The 23,234-nt window shown below is 41.9% G+C and overlaps 2 protein-coding genes across 2 annotated transcripts; one reads left to right on the top strand and one right to left on the bottom strand.

Moving 5' to 3' along the window:
• Positions 1-5,296: 5,296 nt before the first annotated feature.
• Positions 5,297-12,377, bottom strand: LOC308074847 (uncharacterized protein; the record flags this gene model as incomplete). The annotated part of the gene is made up of 3 exons (XM_080414346.1): positions 5,297-5,495; positions 10,649-11,681; positions 12,294-12,377. The coding sequence occupies 3 exons, from the start codon at positions 12,375-12,377 to the stop codon at positions 5,314-5,316; spliced, it is 1,299 nt and encodes a 432-aa protein (XP_080270472.1). The 3' UTR covers positions 5,297-5,313.
• A 3,600-nt stretch (positions 12,378-15,977) lies between these two features.
• LOC308074846 (uncharacterized protein) lies at positions 15,978-22,199 on the top strand (the record flags this gene model as incomplete). Its single annotated transcript, XM_080414345.1, has 9 exons — positions 15,978-16,129; positions 16,164-16,657; positions 16,689-18,277; positions 18,410-18,474; positions 18,710-18,873; positions 19,246-20,318; positions 20,427-20,488; positions 20,606-20,754; positions 21,462-22,199. The coding sequence occupies 9 exons, from the start codon at positions 15,978-15,980 to the stop codon at positions 21,554-21,556; spliced, it is 3,843 nt and encodes a 1,280-aa protein (XP_080270471.1). The 3' UTR covers positions 21,557-22,199.
• Between the last annotated feature and the right edge of the window lie 1,035 nt (positions 22,200-23,234).

Below are 23,234 nucleotides of genomic sequence, written 5' to 3'. Positions count from 1 at the left end.
ATAAAAAACTTAATTTGGCTCAAATATGTGTATGCTTTCATTGTTATAGTGTAAGACTGGAGAACATGATACAAAACCAATTTATGAGTGAGTGCAAATAACAAGTGCACACATACCACTTACAGTACCTTCACGTTATCATTATTGTGATAAATCCTATAATTACGGTTACTAATCTGGTTTTAATGGTCATTAATATGGTTTTAAAATCACCAACCTATAGTTGGAGAACTTTCCTTCATACAATCTTGCATCTATGGGTTTGAGACCCATTGTTTTTCTGTAAATTTTCCCCGCTTGTCATCACTATATGAAATAAGGAAGGGCTTCATGAAATATGTATGCTTTTTTCCCCGATCTCCAAGCTCAAAACGACGTGTTTTGAGCTTGTCGATCTGCTAGATACTTTTGGACATATGAGACGTCATATAGGTGCATTCTGTCATTCCCATTGTAGAAATGTCTTTTCAAATTACATAAAAGGAATGTACATTTGAACACACCTGATACAAGTTTTTTTTATTTCTTTTTTTTTTATTGCTCATCTCCCTTAATTGCCCACAGAGGCAGCTACTGGCACTCAATGGCACCTAGCATCCCTCAGGTCTCTCACAACACTTAGCACACCCCCCACACACACATGCGCACACGCACGCACGCACGCACGCACGCACGCACGCACGCACGCACGCACGCACGCACGCACGCACGCACGCACACACACACACACACACACACACACACACACACACACACACACACACACACACACACACACACACACACACACACACACACACACACACACAACCCCCTGATACTTTGCATAGCAAGAGTGTACACACAAAATTGTGCACACATAAATGTAGATACACATAGGGCCTACTGTACAGTATGTATACAATATATACATGTAAATACATACTTTGGATAGTTTAGAAGTAAGACCCATACCCACAGCACCTTTAAGCACCTCAATTTGTGCCATGAACATTGTACACATTATTTATTTCTCAATTATCCCTATCTTTCTATACTATCCTGAATTATTTATTGTTTTGCTACAATGTTGAGGAACCAAAATCAAAGTACTTTTCTCTTGTGTACTCCTATTTGAGAAAAGAAAGAATCTGTCTTTCAGACCGGCTGTGGCCTGATCACTTTAAGGGCCATAAGACAATGACCGTATCAAAATACATTTGATAGAAAAAACATTTCCCTTTTCCCCTAACAGACGTAAACCCCACTTTTGCCAGTTACGTTAAGTAAAAGTCCAGTATTCAAAATGTACTTGAGTAAAAGTACAAAAGTATTGGCATCAAAATATACTTAAAGAACCAAAAGTAAAAGTACCCATTGTGCAGAATGTCCCATTTCACAAGTTCAAAATGTATAAAAATCTTTGGAAAATAGCAGATCTACAAGCTCAACTTGTAGATTGTCTATGTAGTGGGATGTAATGGAGTAGAAGTAAAAGTGTTGAAAATTGGAAATACTGAAGAAAGTAAAAAATACCTCAAAACTGTACTTAGGTACAGTACTTGAGTACTGTACCTAAGTTAGTTAGTTACTTTACACCACTGTAACTATTGAATTAAAGACAGCGCAACATCCCAATTATAATGCAGTTTAGGAGTGGTAACATTTTGCATTCTTTACACAAGGCGTGGCTAATTGTTTGCGTTAGTGGCACACCTTTGAAGACGCAAGACAAAGGGAAAAGGTTCTCAAACATAACTCCGAGGCTATTTCAAGGAACAGACACGGAGGGTGATGATAACTGTCTTTTGTTTGGCCTTAATTTGATGTCATAACATTTCTGAAACCGTTGTCACCACTACAGAGTCATGTCACTTCAGCTATTAGGCCTATATAAGCTCTCACTGAAGTTATGGCATCTCAGTAAAGGAGTATACACCGCTGACGTATCCACATCAATAGACTGAGAATTGACATACAATTGGGAATTGATAGAAATACAAATTATAAGAAAGGAGCAATACAAAAACTGCCACGTTCTTCAAGTTTTCTCATTTTGATGAGTAAGTACACCATTTATATACATTTTATATTGTTTATTTATTTCTTTTAAATGATTATTTATCAGATGCATTTCCTTCCAAAAGTGAAAGATTCAAAACAGATATAACCTCTATACACATAATATATGTTCTGTGTGTTGTGTAGTTGATATTGAATAATTGTAATGTATTCAACAGCGCATTGTTTTATTAATGCGTTTCATATTGTGAAATCTGTCTCATTCGTTGTCATTATGACTCATCTCAGATTGGTCCTTAGAAAGTTACATTTTTATAGAAAACTGTACATTTGGGGTATTTTAAATCAGATAAGGTTGTAGCCTGATTTGGACAAAAGCATTTACTGTTTCAGTAATAAGATAAAACATATTACGTATAACTCTATACTGTATCTTTACATGCGTATTTGCCTATTTTGTAGGCGATGGTTCTCAAACTTTTTCATGTCAAGGACCCCCAATATGTAATTTTCAGATAGCGGATCACCATCTGAAAAACTTTTGTGCCGAAAATTATTCAACTTTTTTCAAAATAATTTGATATTTTAAAATATTTTACAAAATAGCAGATGTACAAGCTTGGACATCTGCTATTTTTGAATAGCCAACATGAAATGGATAAAGTGTTTAAAATGATTAGCTGATCTGCAAATTGTGCTGCATGAAGTATAAAATAGTTAATGTATATGAATTAATATTTATATTTATTATTATTGATTATTCACAACAGCAGTATATGAAGATGGATGTAATCATCTTATCTGAGTGCTTATGAGCATAATAATAGTAGTTGCAGTAAATGCAACTACTATTGCATTTACTATGAATGTAGTAAATGGAATTTTATCATTGACAGTGTTTTGGAAAAGATATGGTCAGTGGTCCTAACTGCAGATATGACAATTGTGGAAAGGTAGAGTTTAGTGAGTCAAGTCATGTCAAATTTTAGTATAACCCAATATCACAAAGCATGTCCCAAAGGGCTGTACACCCAAAAAAAACAAGTACTGTAGTAATAAAACAGTAATAAAAACAAGTACTGGATCATACGCATACGTACAAATCACACATGAAAACGATGTAGGACATTTAAAATAAAAGCAATGAGCTGGATCATTTAAAATACAAATACATATCATTTTAGAGGTCCTTGACATTAAAAGGTTTGACAGCCACAGATTTAGCAACATACGTTTTACAAAAAATTATTAGGATTTAGAAGACATTTTAAGAATCGACCTCAGGGTTAACAGACAGGCATTGCTTGATCGTAGGGACCTTACTGGAGTATGAGTTTTGACCAGGGATGTTAGGTAGGATGGTGCTAGGTTGTGTAATACTTTGTAGGTTAGGAGTAAAATCTTAAAAACTGATCTGGCTTGTATAGGGAGCCAAGGTAGAGAGATGAGTACAGTGGTGATGTGGTCACATTTTCTGTGAGGGTGAGGGTTTCACAGTAAGTCTCTGGCCTGAGTCTCTCTAATGCATTATAACCCATGAATACTTGTGATAAGTACGTATACATTATAATTACAGTGTAATAAGCAGATTACAATGCATTATAATAAGTGCATTTATAAAATGCATGTATAGACACAGACTTCATAGAATGTCACAGGGATATTCAAGGGCCTTCTTGTTTAAAGCTGTAATCAAGTTTTTATTTGAACGAATAACACATTATTTTTGCAAATCTGTATGCCGTAATCTGAAGAATCACCTCTTCACACTCCACCTTAGCCTGTAGCACTTGCCCTATAGCCTTGACGACCTTGCGGGCTTATGCAAAGCTTAAAGGAGTAGTTCACCCCAAAAATGACTTATTTTCTATCAATTACAAACACCATGAAGCCTTGAATTCATGGAGACTTCTTTGTTTTCGTCGCATTCCTGAGTCAATTATTTGACCCGGTCAATAGGAGACTCAGCGGAGACTCCACTGGTCATCAAATTATTGGCTCAGGAACTGCATGTATTCCTACGGGCTGGGGCTGCACCAGTGGCGCAGCCAGAAGGCTAGTATAGGCTGGGCCTAGGCAGAAGCAGGTGGGCGTGCATGCGTCCCCGAACCGTGCTCGTGCACGAACAATTTTGGGCAAAAATCTTTGGGCGGATTTTGTTACTTTTTTTTCATTTTTTTGTTACTTTATTTCGGTTTTAGGGTTAGAGTTAGGATTAGGTTAGGGTTATGTTATTTTATTCTTATTTTTGCATGATTTTACCGATTTTTTATCAAAAAATACATTTCCAAAATTATTGTTTTTTGCAAAATCGATTTCAGCCCCTGGGCTGCACCTGTCAGCAGGGAGCGTTAGGTGGGAGGAGCAGGTGGGGGCTCCTCTGGCAGGTGACTCAGTAGGATACAACAGCAGTGACTGACAACACAGAGAGAACTATGTGTGGGGAAGAAATAATTGCCATAAGGACTAAATTGGGGAGAAAGAAAATCAACAATTTTGTTTATCCTGCTTGCACTTTGGCTGATCTCTAAAACGTGAAGTATAATGTTCCATTCAGTCACACAAAAGTGATATTTTTCATGGTTAGGAAATATATCACTGCTCATGGTTAGCTCCCATCCAATGTGGAGCAATATGGCTTACCAATTATTTTGTCTACTTAGAATTACAAACCTATCACAGCTTATCATTTTACAGCAAGCTGGAAGAGGAGACAGGCCAAAAGACTGTACAATAAAATATATTGCAAGTATATTACATTGCATTATATTGCATAACATATATTGCATTGGCATTTTTCTAACGGCTTAAAGATTTTTCTTAGTGTCTGTGCTGGTATTTCTTACGTATCGTTGACACTACAGGACAGGTGTATATGTTTATTTCAGGTTTGAGAGGATTAACTGCAGAGTACACATGACAAGTGACTAAAGCCTTTTGTCATGAATGACTGGATTCATTCATGCTGATCAGAATGGAAAATACAGTAGTTCTTACATAGACATCAGTACTACTGAAAATAAATCCAAACATTGTCCAAAAATGTTATACGTTTTTTCTTCTCTCCATATATTAGGAAGGCAATTTAGTGTTGGTTAAATGTTTTGTATGACAATCCTGTTATTTCTGTTTTGTAGATTCCAAAGGAGAGAGGATGGGATTCGGACCAAGACTAACAACCCTGTTCATTCTTATGGGTAAGTGTTGTTTATTTAATTACATTATCATTCCTCTTATTAAAACATTTTCTTATTTATAATTTTTCTTACTCTCCTTTCCATTCAAAGTGGTGAGCAATGATTTAGTTACCACTCAGGACTGCGACACAGGACCAACTGCAGCATCACACACATCTGGAACAACTACTGAACCATCATCAACAGCTAGAGCATACACAACTAAAGGTTCAGCAACAACTGGAGTAAATATAACTGCAGCTTCAACAAGAACTGGTGTATCAACAACTGCAGAATCAACAACACCTGGAACAACAACTGTAGCATCAACACTTGGGGCAAAAACTGCAGTATCAACACCTGGATCAACAACCGTAGCATCTACACCTGAAGCAACAACAACTGTAGCATCTACACATGAGGCAACAACTGTAGCATCTACATCTGAAGCAAAAACAACTGCAGCATCTACACCTGAAGCAACAACAACTGCAGCATCTACACCTGGAGCAACAACAACTGTAGCATCAACACCTGAAGCAACAACAACTGTAGCATCAACGCCTGGAGCAACAACTCTAGCATCAACACCTGGAGCAACAACTGTAGCATCTACACCTGAAGCAACAACAACTGTAGCATCAACACCTGAAGCAACAACAACTGTAGCATCTACACCTGAAGCAACAACAACTGTAGCATCAACACCTGAAGCAACAACAACTGTAGCATCTACACCTGAAGCAAAAAAAACTGTAGCATCAACACCTGAAGCAACAACAACTGTAGCATCTACACCTGAAGCAACAACAACTGTAGCATCAACACCTGGAACAACAACTGTAGCATCAACACCTGAAGCAACAACAACTGTAGCATCTACACCTGAAGCAACAACAACTGTAGCATCTACACCTGGAGCAACAACGACTGGAGCATCAACACCTCAAGCAACAACAACTGTAGCATCTACACCTGAAGCAACAACAACTGTAGCATCTACACCTGAAGCAACAACAGCTTTAGCATCAACACCTGAAGCAACAATAACTGTAGCATCTACACCTGGAACAACAACTGTAGCATCCACACCTGAAGCAACAACAACTCTAGCATCAACACCTGAAGCAACAACAACTATAGCATCAACACCTGAAGCAACAACAACTGTAGCATCTACACCTGAAGCAACAACAGCTTTAGCATCAACACCTGAAGCAACAATAACTTTAGCATCTACACCTGGAACAACAACTGTAGCATCAACACCTGGAACAACAACTGTAGCATCAACACCTGAAGCAACAACAACTGTAGCATCTACACCTGAAGCAACAACAACTGTAGCATCTACACCTGGAGCAACAACGACTGGAGCATCAACACCTCAAGCAACAACAACTGTAGCATCTACACCTGAAGCAACAACAACTGTAGCATCTACACCTGAAGCAACAACAGCTTTAGCATCAACACCTGAAGCAACAACAACTGTAGCATCTACACCTGAAGCAAAAAAAACTGTAGCATCAACACCTGAAGCAACAACAACTGTAGCATCTACACCTGAAGCAACAACAACTGTAGCATCAACACCTGGAACAACAACTGTAGCATCAACACCTGAAGCAACAACAACTGTAGCATCTACACCTGAAGCAACAACAACTGTAGCATCTACACCTGGAGCAACAACGACTGGAGCATCAACACCTCAAGCAACAACAACTGTAGCATCTACACCTGAAGCAACAACAACTGTAGCATCTACACCTGAAGCAACAACAGCTTTAGCATCAACACCTGAAGCAACAATAACTGTAGCATCTACACCTGGAACAACAACTGTAGCATCCACACCTGAAGCAACAACAACTCTAGCATCAACACCTGAAGCAACAACAACTATAGCATCAACACCTGAAGCAACAACAACTGTAGCATCTACACCTGAAGCAACAACAGCTTTAGCATCAACACCTGAAGCAACAATAACTTTAGCATCTACACCTGGAACAACAACTGTAGCATCAACACCTGGAACAACAACTGTAGCATCAACACCTGAAGCAACAACAACTGTAGCATCTACACCTGAAGCAACAACAACTGTAGCATCTACACCTGGAGCAACAACGACTGGAGCATCAACACCTCAAGCAACAACAACTGTAGCATCTACACCTGAAGCAACAACAACTGTAGCATCTACACCTGAAGCAACAACAGCTTTAGCATCAACACCTGAAGCAACAAGAACTGTAGCATCTACACCTGGAACAACAACTGTAGCATCCACACCTGAAGCAACAACAACTGTAGCATCAACACCTGAAGCAACAACAACTGTAGCATCAACACCTGAAGCAACAACAACTGCAGCGTCAACACCTGAAGCAACAACAACTGTAGCATCAGCACCAGAAGCAACGACTGTAGCATCTACACCTGAAGCAACAACGACTGTAGCATCTACACCTGAGGCAACGACTGTAGCATCAACACCTGAAGCAACAACAACTGTAGCATCAACACCAGAAGCAACAACGACTGTAGCATCTACACCTGAAGCAAAAACAACTGTAGCATCTACACCTGAAGCAACAACGACTGTAGCATCAACACCTGAAGCAACAACAACTGTATTATCTACACCTCAAGCAACAACAACTGTAGCATCAACACCTGAAGCAACAACAACTCTAGCATCAACACCTGAAGCAACAACAACTGTAGCATCTACACCTGAAGCAACAACAACTGTAGCATCTACAACTGAAGCAACAACGACTGTAGCATCAACACCTGAAGCAACAACGACTGTAGCATCTACACCTGAAGCAACGACTGTAGCATCAACACCTGAAGCAACAATAACTGTAGCATCAACACCAGATGCAACAACGACTGTAGCATCTACACCTGAAGCAAAAACAACTGTAGCATCTACACCTGAAGCAACAACGACGGTATTATCAACACTTGAAGCAACAACAACTGTAGCATCTACACCTCAAGCAACAACAACTGTAGCATCAACACCTGAAGCAACAACAACTCTAGCATCAACACCTGAAGCAACAACAACTGTAGCATCTACACCTGAAGGAACAACAACTGTAGCATCAACACCTGGAGCAGCAACAACAACTGTAGCTTCTACAGCTGAAGCAACAACAACTGTAGCATCTACACCTGGAGCAACAACAACTGTAGCATCAACACCTGAAGCAACAACAACTGTAGCATCAACACCAGAAGAAACAACGACTGTAGCATCTACACCTGAAGCAACAACGACTGTAGCATCAACACCTGAAGCAACAACGACTGTAGCATCAACACCTGAAGCAACAACAACTCTAGCATCAACACCTGAAGCAACAACAACTTTAGCATCAACACCTGAAGCAAAAACAACTGTAGCATCAACACCTGGAGCAGCAACAACAACTGTAGCTTCTACAACTGAAGCAACAACAACTGTAGCATCTACATCTGGAGCAACAACAACTGTAGCATCAACACCTGAAGCAACAACAACTGTAGCATCAACACCAGAAGAAACAACGACTCTAGCATCTACACCTGAAGCAATAACAACTGTAGCACCTACACCTGAAGCAACGACTGTAGCATCAACACCTGAAGCAACAACGACTGTAGCATCAACAACTGAAGCAACAACAACTGTAGCATCTACACCTGAAGCAACAACAACTGCAGCATCTACACCTGAAACAACAACAACTGTAGCATCTACACCTGGAGCAACAACAACTGTAGCATTTACACCTGAAGCAACAACAACTGCTGCATCAACACTGGGAGAAACTACAACTGCACTAGTATTGACAACACCTGCAGCAACAACAACTACATCAAAAACTACTGCAGCATCAACAACAACAGCTGTACCAAATACAGTTGTGGGTGTCCAGGCGACTATACAACAACCATTTCTACAAGCTTACAATGACCCTTCTTCAGAGCAATTCCAGTCCTTGGCAGCTCTTGTTGTAATAATAGTAAGTCTGGACATTATTCTTGGTATATATGATGTACATATTACTGTATCAGTCTGCTCTTCCATTTAAAGTAATTTGAAGTGTACATATTTCAACAGCCTTTAAATGTGTGTCATGTTTTTTTCCCCTCTCAGTACAACGTGATCTACGTGCAACAATATGGAGCCATCTTCATCACCGTTCAAGTTATACGTTTCAGGTTAATAACAAATTCTCCTCCATCTCACAATTATTTACATATTTTCTTATCGGTCCTTTTGAAACAGTATCTATAGCAGACACATGATTTCACATCCTGTTGCAGATATTGCTTTACATACTACCCGTAAAATATAGTACTTTAGGAATAACAAAATACATTTGTGTGAATATTACTTTATTTGCCATAACTCATTATTAACATGTTGTGTGTGTGTGTTGTCATGCAGTCCTGCTGTAACAAGAACAAGCAACACTGTAGCAGATGTGAATATCATCTTCAATCAGACAGCCCCAGCAGCTACTGAAGTTTCACAAACCCTGAAAAACGCGGTGTCTAACCCCAACAATAACTTCAACCTCACTATTGATGCAAACACTGTCATTGTGTCTCGTAAGTACACAGAGATTAACATCCTCCTTCAAATAAATGCAACAACTATTAACTAAGGTTAAATGCTAATTGGAAGTTCATCACATACCAGGTGCATAAAGCACCTATTTGATCGCAAAAAAATAAAGATATTGCAAATATATTTGATTTAGAAAATATCATTAAGATGCTTCAAATTGTTCAAACTGGCTCTTACTTACTTTCTATTAAATTCCAACCGTAAAAACTTGTTTTAACAGGAGATCCAAACACAACAACTACAGCTCCAATTACAACTACCACTGCCCCAAATGTAACCCAAACCGCTGCTGCAACCACCAATGGAGCGACAACTGGAACTGCCATATCAACTGCAGCAACAACACCTGGAGCAACAACTGCAGTTTCATCATCACCTGGAGCAACAACTGTAGCATCAACACCTGAAGCAACGCCAACTGTAGCATCAACACTTGGAGCAACAACTGTGGTATCAACACCTGAAGCAACAACAACTGTAGCATCTACAACTGAAGCAACAACAACTGTAGAATCTACACCTGAAGCAACAACAGCTGTAGCATCTACATCTGAAGCAACAACAACTTTAGCATCTACACCTGAAGCAACAACAACTGTAGCATCAACACCTGAAGCAACAACAACTGTAGCATCTACAACTGAAGCAACAACAACTGTAGCATCTACAACTGTAGCATCAACAACTGTAGCGTCTACAACTGAAGCAACATCTACTGCAGCATCTACACCTGAAGCAACATCTACGGTAGCATCTACACCTGAAGCAACAACTGTAGCATCTACACCTGAAACTACAGCACCTGAAGCAACAACAACTGTAGCATCAACACCTGAAGCAACAACAACTGTAGCATCTACAACTGAGGCAACAACAACTGTAGCATCAACACTTGGACCAACAACAACTGCAGCATCTACACCTGGAGCAACAACAACTGTAGCATCTACACCTGAAGTAACAACTCTAGCATCAACACCTGAAGTAACAACAACTGTAGCTTCTACACCTGAAGCAACAATGACTGTAGCATCTACACCTGAAGCAGCAACAACTTTAGCATCTACACCTGAAGCAACAACAACTGTAGCATCTATACCTGAAGCAACAACAACTGTAGCATCTACACCTGAAGCAACAACAACTGTAGCATCTACACCTGAAGCAACAACAACTGTAGCATATACAACTGTAGCATCAACAACTGTAGCATCTACAACTGTAGCATCTACACCTGAAGCAACATCTACTGTAGCATCTACACCTGAAGTAACAACAACAGTAGCATCTACATCTGAAGCAACAACAACTGTAGCATATACAACTGTAGCATCAACAACTGTATCATCTACACCTGAAGCAACATCTACGGTAGCATCTACACCTGAAACAACATCTGCATCAATACCTGAAGTAACAACAACTGTAGCATCTACACCTGAAGCAACAACTGTAGCATCAACACCTGAAGCAACAACACCTGTAGCATCTACACCTGAAGCAACAACAACTGTAGCATCTACACCTGAAGCAACAACTGTAGCATCAACACCTGAAGCAACAACAACTGTAGCATCTATACCTGAAGCAACAACAACTGTAGCATCTACACCTGAAGCAACAACTGTAGCATCAACACCTGAAGCAACAACAACTGTAGCATCAACACCTGAAGCAACAACAACTGTAGCATCAACACCTGAAGCAACAACAACTGTAGCTTCTACACCTGAAGCAACAACTGTAGCATCAACACCTGAAGCAACAACAACTGCAGAATCAACACCTGGATCAACAACTGTAGCGTCAACAACAACAGTAGCACCAAATAGAATTGTGGGTGTCCAAGCGACTATACAACATACCTATCTACAAGCTTACAGTGACCCTTCTTCAGAAAAATTCCAATCTTTGGCATCTCTTGTTGTCATAATGGTAAGTTAGAAATGTATTTCTGGTAAACATAATAAAGATCATGTTGTTTAGACTGCTCTTCCATTCACACTAATTGGGATGGTATACATTTCAACAGCCTTAAAAGTGTATTATGTTTTGCTTTCCTCACAGTACAACCTGATCTACACGCAACAATATGGAGCCATCTTCATCACCGTTCAAGTTATACGTTTCAGGTGAAATAAAAATTATCCTCCAACTAAGTAACATAAAAAAGAAATGTACATATTTTTGGAACTGTATTTCTAGCAGACACATGATTTTACATCCTGTTGCAGATATTGCTAGACTCCTTGTTCAGAAGATATAGCATATCTATAGCATATAGTTTATTTATGAATAAAGATCACTTTTGTGTGAACATGAATATTAGCTCTCATTAACATGAACTATTCATTTCACTTTTCACTGGCCTGTGTGTGGTCTTGCAGTCCTGCTGTAACAAGAACAAGCAACACCGTAGCAGATGTGAATGTCATCTTCAATCAGACAGCCCCAGCAGCTACTGAAGTTTCACAAACCCTGAAAGACGCTGTGTCTAACCCCACCTGTGTCTTCAACCTCACTATTGATACAAGCACTGTTCTTGTGTCTCGTAAGTACATAGAGATTAACATTCTTTCTCAAATAAATGCATAGAAGGTAAATGCAGAGTGAAAGTTCATCATATGCCAGGTGCATACATTCTTTCTCAAATAAATGGATAGAAGGTAAATGCAAAGTGAAGGTTCATCATATACCAGGTGCATAAAGCATCTATCTATATCTATACACAAATTAAGATCTTGGAAATATATGTGAAACACAAAACAACCTGAAGATGTTTCACATTGTTGAAACACGCTCTTTTTTACTTTCAATTAAATTCCAATGTTTAAACCTTTTTTGACAGGCGATCCACACACATCAACTGCGGCTCCAATTACAACTACCATCGCCCCAAATGCAGCCACAACCGCTATCACCACCATTGGAGCAACAACTGGAACAACTACTGCCATATCAACAACAACACCTGCAGCAACAACTGAAATATCATCAACACTTGGAGCAACAACCTCTGTGTCATCAGCACCTTCAGCAACAACTGCAGTATCAACATCAAGAGCAACAACTGCAGCATCAACACCTGGAGTAACAACTGCAGTATCAACACCTGGAGCAACAACTACAGTATCAACACCTGGAGCAACAACTGCAGTATCAACACCTTCAGCAACAACCACCTCCGCTGCTGCTACCACCACCTCCGCTGCTACCACCACTAAAGCTGCAGCCACCACTGCCCCTGCTAGCACTACTGCAGCCCCTGCTGCAGCATCCACATCTGGAGGAACAACTGCTGCTGCATCCACACCTGGATTAACAACTGCTGCTGCATCCACACCTGGAGCAACAAGTACTGCAGCATCAACACCTGAAGAAACAACAACTGTAGCATCTACACCTGAAGCAACAACAACTGTAGCAACAACACCTGGAGCAACAACAACTGTAGCTTCTACACCTGAAGCAACAACAACTGTAGCATCTACACCTGGAGCAACAACAACTGTAGCATCTACACATGGAGCAACAACGACTGTAGCATCTACAACTGAAGCAACAACAACTGTAGCATCTACACCTCAAGTAACAACAACTGTAGCATCTACATCTGGAGCAACCACAACTGTAGCATCTACATCTGGAGCAACCACAACTGTAGCATCTACACCTGAAGCAACAACAACTGTAGCATCTACACCTGAAGCAACAATAACTGTAGCATCTACACCTGGAGCAACAACAACTATAGCATCTACACCTGAAGCAACAACAACTGTAGCATCTACACCAGAATCAACAACAACTGTAGCATATACACCTCAGGAAACAACAACTGTAGCATCTACAACTGAAGCAACAACAACTGTAGCGTCAACACTTGGAGCAACAACTGTAGCATCTACACCTGAAGAAACAACAACTGTAGCATCTACACCTGAAGCAACAACAACTGTAGCATCTACACATGGAGCAACAACAACTGTAGTATCTACACCTGAAGCAACAACAACTGTAGAATCTACACCTCAAGCAACAACAACTGTATCATCTACATCTGGAGCAACCACAACTGTAGCATCTACACCTGAAGAAACAACAACTGTAGCGTCAACACTTGGAGCAACAACTGTAGCATCTACACCTGAAGCAACAACAACAACTTTAGCATCTACACCTGGAGCAACAACAACTATAGCAGCTACACCTGAAGCAACAACAACTGTAGCATCTACAGCTGAAGCAACAACTGTAGCATCTACACCTCAAGCAACAACAACTGTATCATCTACACCTGAAGCAACAACAACTGTAGCATCTACAGCTGAAGCAACAACAACTGTAGCATCTACACCTGAACCAACAACAACTGTAGCATCTACACCTGGAGCAACAACAACTGTAGCAGCTACACCTGAAGCAACAACAACTGTAGCATCTACAGCTGAAGCAACAACAACTGTAGCATCTATACCTCAAGCAACAACAACTGTATCATCTACACCTGAAGCAACAACAACTGTAGCATCTACACCTGAAGCAACAACAACTGCAGCATCTACACCTGAAGCAACAACAACTGTAGCATCTACACCTGAAGCAACAACAACTGTAGCATCTACACCTGAAGCAACAACAACTGTAGCATCTACACCTGAAGCAACATCTACTGTAGCATCTACACCTGAAGCAACAACTGTAGCATCTACACCTGAAGCAACAACAACTGTAGCATCTACACCTGAAGCAACAACTGTAGCATCTACACCTGAAGCAACAACTGCAGTATCATCAACAACTGTAGCACCAAATAGAATTGTGGGTGTCCAGGCGACTATACAACATACTTATCTACAAGCTTACAGTGACCATTCTTCAGAACAATTCCAATATTTGGCATCTCTTGTTGTCATAATGGTAAGTTAGAAATGTATTTCTGGTAAACACAATGAAAATTATTGTATTAGACTGCTCTTCCATTCACACTACTTGGGATGGTATACATTTCAACAGCCTTAAATGTGTATTATGTTTTTCTTTCCTCTCAGTACAACCTGATCTACACGCAACAATATGGAGCCATCTTCATCACCGTTCAAGTTATACGATTCAGGTGAAATACAAAATCTCACTCAAACTCACAAGTACATCTTCTTGTGTCTTTTTGGAACTGCATATCCAGCAGACACATGATTTTACAGCCTTTTGCAGATATTGCTTGATTCCTTGTTCTCAAGATAAAGAATGTTTCTTAATCAATAATGAATACTTCTGCGTGAACATGAATATCAGCTGTCATTAACATCAATCATTATTAACATGAACATTTTTTGTCACTTGTCACTGCCCTGTGTGTTGTCATGCAGTCCTGCTGTAACAAGAACGAGCAGCACTGAGGCAGATGTGAATGTCATCTTCAATCAGACAGCCCCAACAGCTTCTGAAGTTGCACTAAAGCTACAAGAAGCAGTGTCAAATTCCAATAATACCTTCAACCTCACTGTTGATGCAAGCTCTGTTATCATCACTCGTAAGTATACAATGACACATTAGGCTAAGCCTCTCCCTTAAGTAAATGCATAGTGAATATAATTGCCATGGGAAGTTCATTACAGATGGTGCCTAAAGATCATCATATTAAATAAACAAAACAAAACAAAACAAAACAAAACAAAACATGAAAAAGACATTTCTACAACAGACTGTGACATTTATAACACTTGTGGCACCCCCTGCGGGTGAACGTGAAATCACTTTTGGCTCTGCATTGTCCTTGTGTGATTCAAATATGGGGTAGATCAGACATGATTTTTTGAATCGTTCATAATTGTTGGGCTGCAAACATATCTGTCTCCCAGCCTATCGGGCTGGTGGAGAGAAAAGAAGTTCCTTACCTTCAGTTAAGTTACAATCTCAAAACAAACTTATTTTCACAGGAGACTCCAACCCAACCACTGCACAGCCCATCTCAACTGCTGTGGCCACAACCGCTGCTGGCACCACAGCCTCAGCATCCACAACTGGAGCATCAACAGCTGCAGCATCCACATCTGGAGAATCAACTACTGCAGCATCCACACCTGGATTAACAACTGCTGCAGAATCCACACCTGAAGCATCAACTACTGAAACATCCACAACTGGATCATCAACTACTGATGCAGCATCCACACCTGGATCATCCACACTTGGAGCAACAACTACTGCAGAATCCACACCTGAAGCATCAACTACAGCAGCATCCACACCTGAAGCATCCACACCTGGAGCATCAACTACTGAAGCATCCACACCTGGAGCATCAACTACTGTAGCTTCGACACCTGGAGCATCAACTACTGCAGCATCCACACCTGGAGCATCAACTACTCCAGCATCCACACCTGGAGCATCAACTACTCCAGGATCCACACCTGGAGCATCAACTACTGCAGCATCCACGTCTGGAGCATCCACATCTGGAGCATCAACTACTGCAACATCCACACCAGGATCATCAACTACTGCAGCATCCACACCTGCAGCATCAACTACTGCAGCATCCACACCTGGAGCATCAACTACTCCAGCATCCACACCTGGAGCATCCACACGTGGAGCATCAACTACTGCAGCATCCACACCTGGAGCATCAACTACTGCAGCATCCACACCTGGATCATCAACTACTGCAGCATCCACACCTGGAGCATCAACTACTCCAGCATCCACAACTGGAGCATCAACTACTCCAGCATCCACACCTGGAGCATCAACTACTGCAGCATCCACACCTGGAGCATCAACTACTGCAGCATCCACACCTGGAGCATCAACTACTGCAGCATCCACACCTGGAGCATCAACTACTGCAGCATCCACACCTGGAGCATCAACTACTGCAGCATCCACACCTGGAGCATCAACTATTGCAGCATCCACACCTGAAGCATCCACACCTGGAGCATCAACTACTGAAGCATCCACACCTGGAGCATCAACTATGCCAGCCTCCACACCTGGAGCATCAACTACTGCAGCATCCACACCTGAAGCATCCACACCTGGAGCATCAACTACTGAAGCATCCACACCTGGAGCATCAACTACTGTAGCTTCGACACCTGGAGCATCAACTACTCCAGCATCCACACCTGGAGCATCAACTACTGCAGCATCCACACCTGGAGCATCAACTACTGCAGAATCCACACCTGAAGCATCAACTATGCCAGCCTCCGCACCTGAAGCATCAACTACTCCAGCATCCACACCTGGAGCATCAACTACTGCAGCATCAACTATGCCAGCCTCCACATTTGCAGCATCAACTACTGCTGCTTCCACACCTGGAGTATCCACGTCTGGAGCATCAACCACTCCAGCATCCACACCTGGAGCATCAACTACCGCAGCATTCACACCTGGAGCATCAACTACAGCAGCATCCACACCTGGAGCATCAACTACTCCAGCATCCACACCTGGAGCATCAACTACTGCATCATCCACACCTGAAGCATCAACTATGCCAGCCTCCACACCTGCAGCATCAACTACTGCTGCTTCCACACCTGGAGCATCAACTACTGCAGCATCCACACCTGGACCATCAAGTACTCCAGCATCCACACCTGGAGCATCAACTACTGCAGCATCCACACCTGGAGCATCAACTACTCCAGCATCCACACCTGGAGCATCAACTACTGCATCATCCACACCTGAAGCATCAACTATGCCAGCCTCCACACCTGCAGCATCAACTACTGCTGCTTCCACACCTGGAGCATCAACTACTGCAGCATCTACACCTGGAGCATCAACTACTGCAGCATCCACACCTGGATCATCAACTACTGCAGCATCCACACCTGGAGCATCAACTACTGCTGCTTCCACACCTGGAGCATCAACTACTGCAGCATCCACACCTGGAGCATCAACTACTGCAGCATCCACACCTGGATCATCAACTATGCCAGCCTCCACACCTGGAGCATCAACTACTGCAGCAGCATCCACACCTGGATCATCAACTATGCCAGCCTCCACACCTGGATTATCAACTACTGCTGCTTCCACACCTGGAGCATCAACTACTGCAGCATCTACACCTGGAGCATCCACACCTGGAGCATCAACTACTCCAGCATCCACACCTGGAGCATCAACTACTGTAGCATCAACACCTGGAGCAACAACTGCTGCTTCTTCCACACCTGAAGCAACAACTACTGCAGCATCCACACCTGGAGCATCAACTACTGCAGCATCCACACCTGGAGCATCAACTACTGCAGCATCCACACCTGGAGCAACAACTGAAGTATCATCAACAACTGCAGCGTCAACAACAACTATAGCTCCAAATAGAATAGTGGGTGTTCAGGCAACCATACAACATACTTATCTACAAGCTTACAGTGACCATTCTTCAGAACAATTCCAAGCATTGGCATCTCTTATTGTTACAATGGTGAGTTTGACATTTTCTTCTGGTTAACATAATGAAGAATAATTATTGTATACTAGACTGCTTTTCCATTTACACTGATTCGGATGGTATATATTTCAACAGCCTTAAAAAATAGTTTTTCTTTCCTCTCAGTACAACCAGATCTACATGCAACAATATGGACCCATCTTCATCACCGTTCAAGTTATACGTTTCAGGTGAAATACAAAATCTCACTCAACCTTACAAGTACATCTTCTTGTGTCTTTTAGGAACTGCATCTCCAGCAGATACCTGATTTTACAGACTGTAGCAGATATTGCTTGATTCCCTGTTCTCAACATATAGCATGTTTCTTTATGAATAATGAATACTTATGTGTGAACATGAATATTAGCTGTCATTAACATCACTCATTATTAATTTCTCACTGCCCTGTGTGTTGTCATACAGTCCTGCTGTAACAAGAACGAGCAACACTGAGGCAGATGTGAATGTCATCTTCAATCAGACAGCCCCAACATCTACTGAAGTTGCAGAACACCTGCAAACAGCTGTGTCTAACCCCAACAATACCTTCAACCTCACTGTTGATGCAAGATCTGTTATTATCACTCGTAAGTATACAATGACACATGAGGCTAAGCCTCTTCCTTAAGTAAATGCATAGTGTATATAATTGCCATGGGGAAGTTCATTACAGATGGTGCCTAAAGATCAGATATTTTATTTTATTATTTGCACACAAAGAAATAATAAAATAAACAAAACAAGAAAATCACATTTCTGCAACAGACTGTGACATTTATAGCATTTGTGGCGCCCCCTACGTGTGGAAGTAGTAGTAGTAGTTTGGGGTAGATCGGACATGATGTGTTCAAATTGTTCTTAATTAATTGGGATGTAAACATGATCTCTGTGTGTATCAGCCTGGCGGAGACAAAAAGTATCTTAAAGATCTATATCTTATAAAAACCTTGTTTTCACAGGAGACCCACACCCAACCACTGCACAGCCCAACACAACTGCTGCGGCCACAACTGCTGCTGGCACCACAGCTGCCACCACCGCTGCTGCTGCCACAACTGCAGCTGCTGCCACAACCGCTGCTGCTGCCACCACCGCAGCCCCTGCCACCACCACAGCCCCTGCCACCGCAGCTGCCGCTACAACCGCTGCTGCTGCCACCACCGCAGCCCCTGCCTCCACCGCAGCTGCCGCCACAACCGCAGCCCCTGCCACCACAACCGCAGCCCCTGCCACCACAACCGCAGCTGTCGCCACAACCGCTGCTGACACCACCACCGCAGCCCCTGCCACCACCGCTGCTGCTGCCACCACTGCAGCCCCTGCCACCACCGCAGCCCCTGCCACCACCCCAGCTGCCGCCACAACCACAGCTGCTACCACCACCGCAGCCCCTGCCACCACCGTAGCTGCCGCCACAACCGCAGCTGCTGCCACCACAACCACAGCCCCTGCTACCACAACCGCAGCTGTCGCCACAACCGCTGCTGACACCACCACCGCAGCCGCTGCCACCACCGCTGCTGCTGCCACCACCGCAGCCCCTGCCACCACCGCAGCTGCCGCCACCACCGCAGCTGCTGCCACCACCGCAGCTGCCGCCACCACCGCAGCTGCCGCCACCACCGCAGCTGTCGCCACCACCGCTGCTGACACCACCACCGCAGCCCCTGCCACCACCGCAGCCCCTGCCACCACCGCAGCTGCCGCCACAACCGCTGCTGCTGCCACCACCGCTGCTGCTGTCACCACCGCAGCTGCTGCCACCACCGCAGCCCCTGCCACCACCGCAGCTGCTGCCACCACCGCAGCCCCTGCCACCACCGCTGCTGCTGCCACCACCGCAGCCCCTGCCACCACCGCAGCTGCTGCCACCACCACTGCATCTGTCACCACCACCACCACCGCTGCCACAACAGAAGCAATCTCTGTTAAGAGGCTGAAGTTCAAATCTGTAGGAGAAACATTCACAGTTGACCTGTTGGATCCATCATCTTCTGCTTTTAAAGCTCGATGCAATTTGATTAAGGAGAATGTAAGTAACACATGGTACTGAAAATAACGTTAAATGTTTAAAAATATTGCTTTTTTAATATTAAGAATGTAAAAAAAGTGATTTACTGACTTTGTTTTCCCCCTACAGCTTGAGCCTTACTACAGTGCAGAATTCAGCAAGTTCAAATCCTTGACAGTGATAGCATTCAGGTAATATGCCAATTCTTTACTTGCTGTTCCATTATGGCCATGATATTCGATAAAACATCTTTGTTAAGTCAAGTATATTTGTTAAAAATATTAATTAAAAATGATTTTTCTTTGCAGCAACGGATCAATCAACAATAATCTGGACCTATCATTCGGTTCCTCGTCTGTCCCTACTGATACTCAGATTGTAGCTGTTTTGACCACAGCAAAGAATAACATCACAGCCTTCAACATCGACACGGCCTCCATCGCTGTTAATGGAATAGGTAAGCAAATACCTGATCTAACACCTTAGATCCGGGACAGCATCTGTGTCATTTTAGATGTTACTATATAAAACTGTTTTTCAGAAGGTGTTTTTAGAATTGGCCTTTGGTCTAAATGGGCTGAACAGGCCAACATTAGAACAGTGCTTCTCAACCTACAATATTTGCAGATTTACAAGCTGAGCTTGTAGATCGGCTATTTTCGGCAAAGAGATTTGGTGTAGATCGAGAAAAGAATGCACCAAGTACGGTGCAACAGAGGTCCATGTTACTAAGTCTAGAGGGTCTAATTAAACTGAAGTGATATTAATAAATTTCAAATATTATAAAAGTATTCTGCGGCAACCTTGGACTTGCATCACGGCACCCCAGGGTGCCACAACACCCACTGTGAGAAACGCTGCATTAGGCCACTCAACCCCATTTGACATGATTTTTTTATGTTATGTTTTATCTCTGAGACGCCCTACACTGTAAAATGTCACCAAATGGAGCCATAGGGTGCATTTGGTTCCATTTGATGTGACTGTCAGAGTTACCGATGCCTAAGTGTCCATTTGGTTCCTAAATATCAATCATTTATCTGGGGCCCCCTGGAACCCCCTCAAGGACCCATGGGGGTCTACAGACCCCAAATTGAGAACCAAGTGCATTATAACAATTTTATTTTTGATATAGCATGCTATCTTTTTCTTCTTGTTTTACAGAGGTTACTAGTGGGGTGAGCCATAATACGATGAGCATCTTCACCGCATTGTCTCTGGTGGCGTTGGCATGGCTTGGCACGGCCTGGCAGCTATAGTGTCACTGCTCGAGTGTACCCGACATGTTCAAGGACAATGGTCACCATCCATGGTATGCGAAGGCACTTTAATTTCATTGGAGATCATGGATGTAACGCTCTCATATAGAGCTTTGGAAGCACTATTAGAAAAAAAATGTCAAAATGTATCAATGAATCCACATTACTGACTTTACCAATCTCTGATTACAATTGTAGACTATATTTAAACATACCTCTAAGCTCTTTTATTTTTTTGCCTTTGATTAAAAAAAAAAAAATGTTAAATGTAATAAAACGTTAAAACGTATGTTGCATGCAGGCCATGGAATATATTACAGCAAAGTAATGTTTACTTATTACTTTTAATAGTTTACATATTTATAATGCAATAAAATTGCATTCATATTTATCATTATTGAGTGTATTCTGTGACAGTAATTGTAATTGTGTACAGTTTATCTGAGCAACGACCATAAAATGGTCGGAATACATTTGCACAATGTCTCGTTTTTTTATGTGGGGTCTATGGATGAAAGTTAGCATCTTGCTAACTCTGATGTATTTACACTGTATTACCACTCTCTACTGTTTTTTGATGCTGTGTTCATGAATATGTACTGACCCGCCCCAAATGAACAAATAAATATGTCTGTAGTGAAAATTGTGTTTGATTGATGTGAAGTTATTGACATGTAGAAATAAGACAAAGTGATGTCTTTATTTCATGGTTGCATATAGTCTCTGTCAGGTGAAAACCTCATTATGTCCTAAACTGTTACTTTTCAGGATTGAAATAAAAAACATCCCAAAGTTGCAGATCTACAAGCTCAAAATGCATCGCTATAATGATTGCTTGATTGATGATTGATGCTTAATTCATTTTGCCGGGGACCCCCTGGTACCCACTCAATGACCCTTGGGGGTCCCAGGACCTCAGTTTGAGAACCACTGACATAGTAAATTGTAATTAATGTATTTGAATGTCAGTAGTCAATAAAATACATCAATTTGATCAGAACGCCAGACTTATATATTGTAATATCTTTGACCTCAAGATCATCATCAACAACAACACAACAACAGCAATAATAATAATAGCCTAATGATAACATGGAAATGATTAGTATTAGGTGTATATTTCTCAATATCCAGTACATAATGGATCATTAATATTGTCGATAAGAATGTAGCCTATAGCTTCAATCTAGCTTTATCCTTTTTTTATAAATTAAATTATAACGAATCCACTTTAAATAAGCTGCAATATGGGGGAGATGATACTGTAAACATTGTGGATGTATTAAAAGGATAATGCTTTTGTCATCACATTACAGGTAGGTGTCAGATCACATATTGGCAAGAAGTTGGGCCCCTTCCTTCACAGGTGTTACCAATGATACTGATTAAGGCTCTGTTACGTTCGGTGTCGCACAGTGGTTCTCAAACTTTTACATTTCAAGGACCCCCATAATAACTGAAATCTTGAGAGTGTACAAATGGAACCAACTAAATATAAATGGACAGTTTTTAACTTCTGTAATGCATCCCTGCAGTTGACCTAACGTATGTGCTTATTGTCTCCGCCAGACCGAAAGGCATGGCGAGAGAGTATGTTTTGCACCCTGTCCGTCCGTCCGTCTGTGAACAGCTAATCTCCCACACCGTTGGCTTGATCGCAGCGAAACTGTGCACACAA

The sequence above is a fragment of the Gymnoscopelus braueri genome (assembly GCF_963280865.1).
Source record: "Gymnoscopelus braueri genome assembly, chromosome: 19".
NCBI classification, from domain to species: Eukaryota; Metazoa; Chordata; class Actinopteri; order Myctophiformes; family Myctophidae; genus Gymnoscopelus; species Gymnoscopelus braueri.
This window is presented reverse-complemented; position numbering and strand designations above follow the sequence as displayed.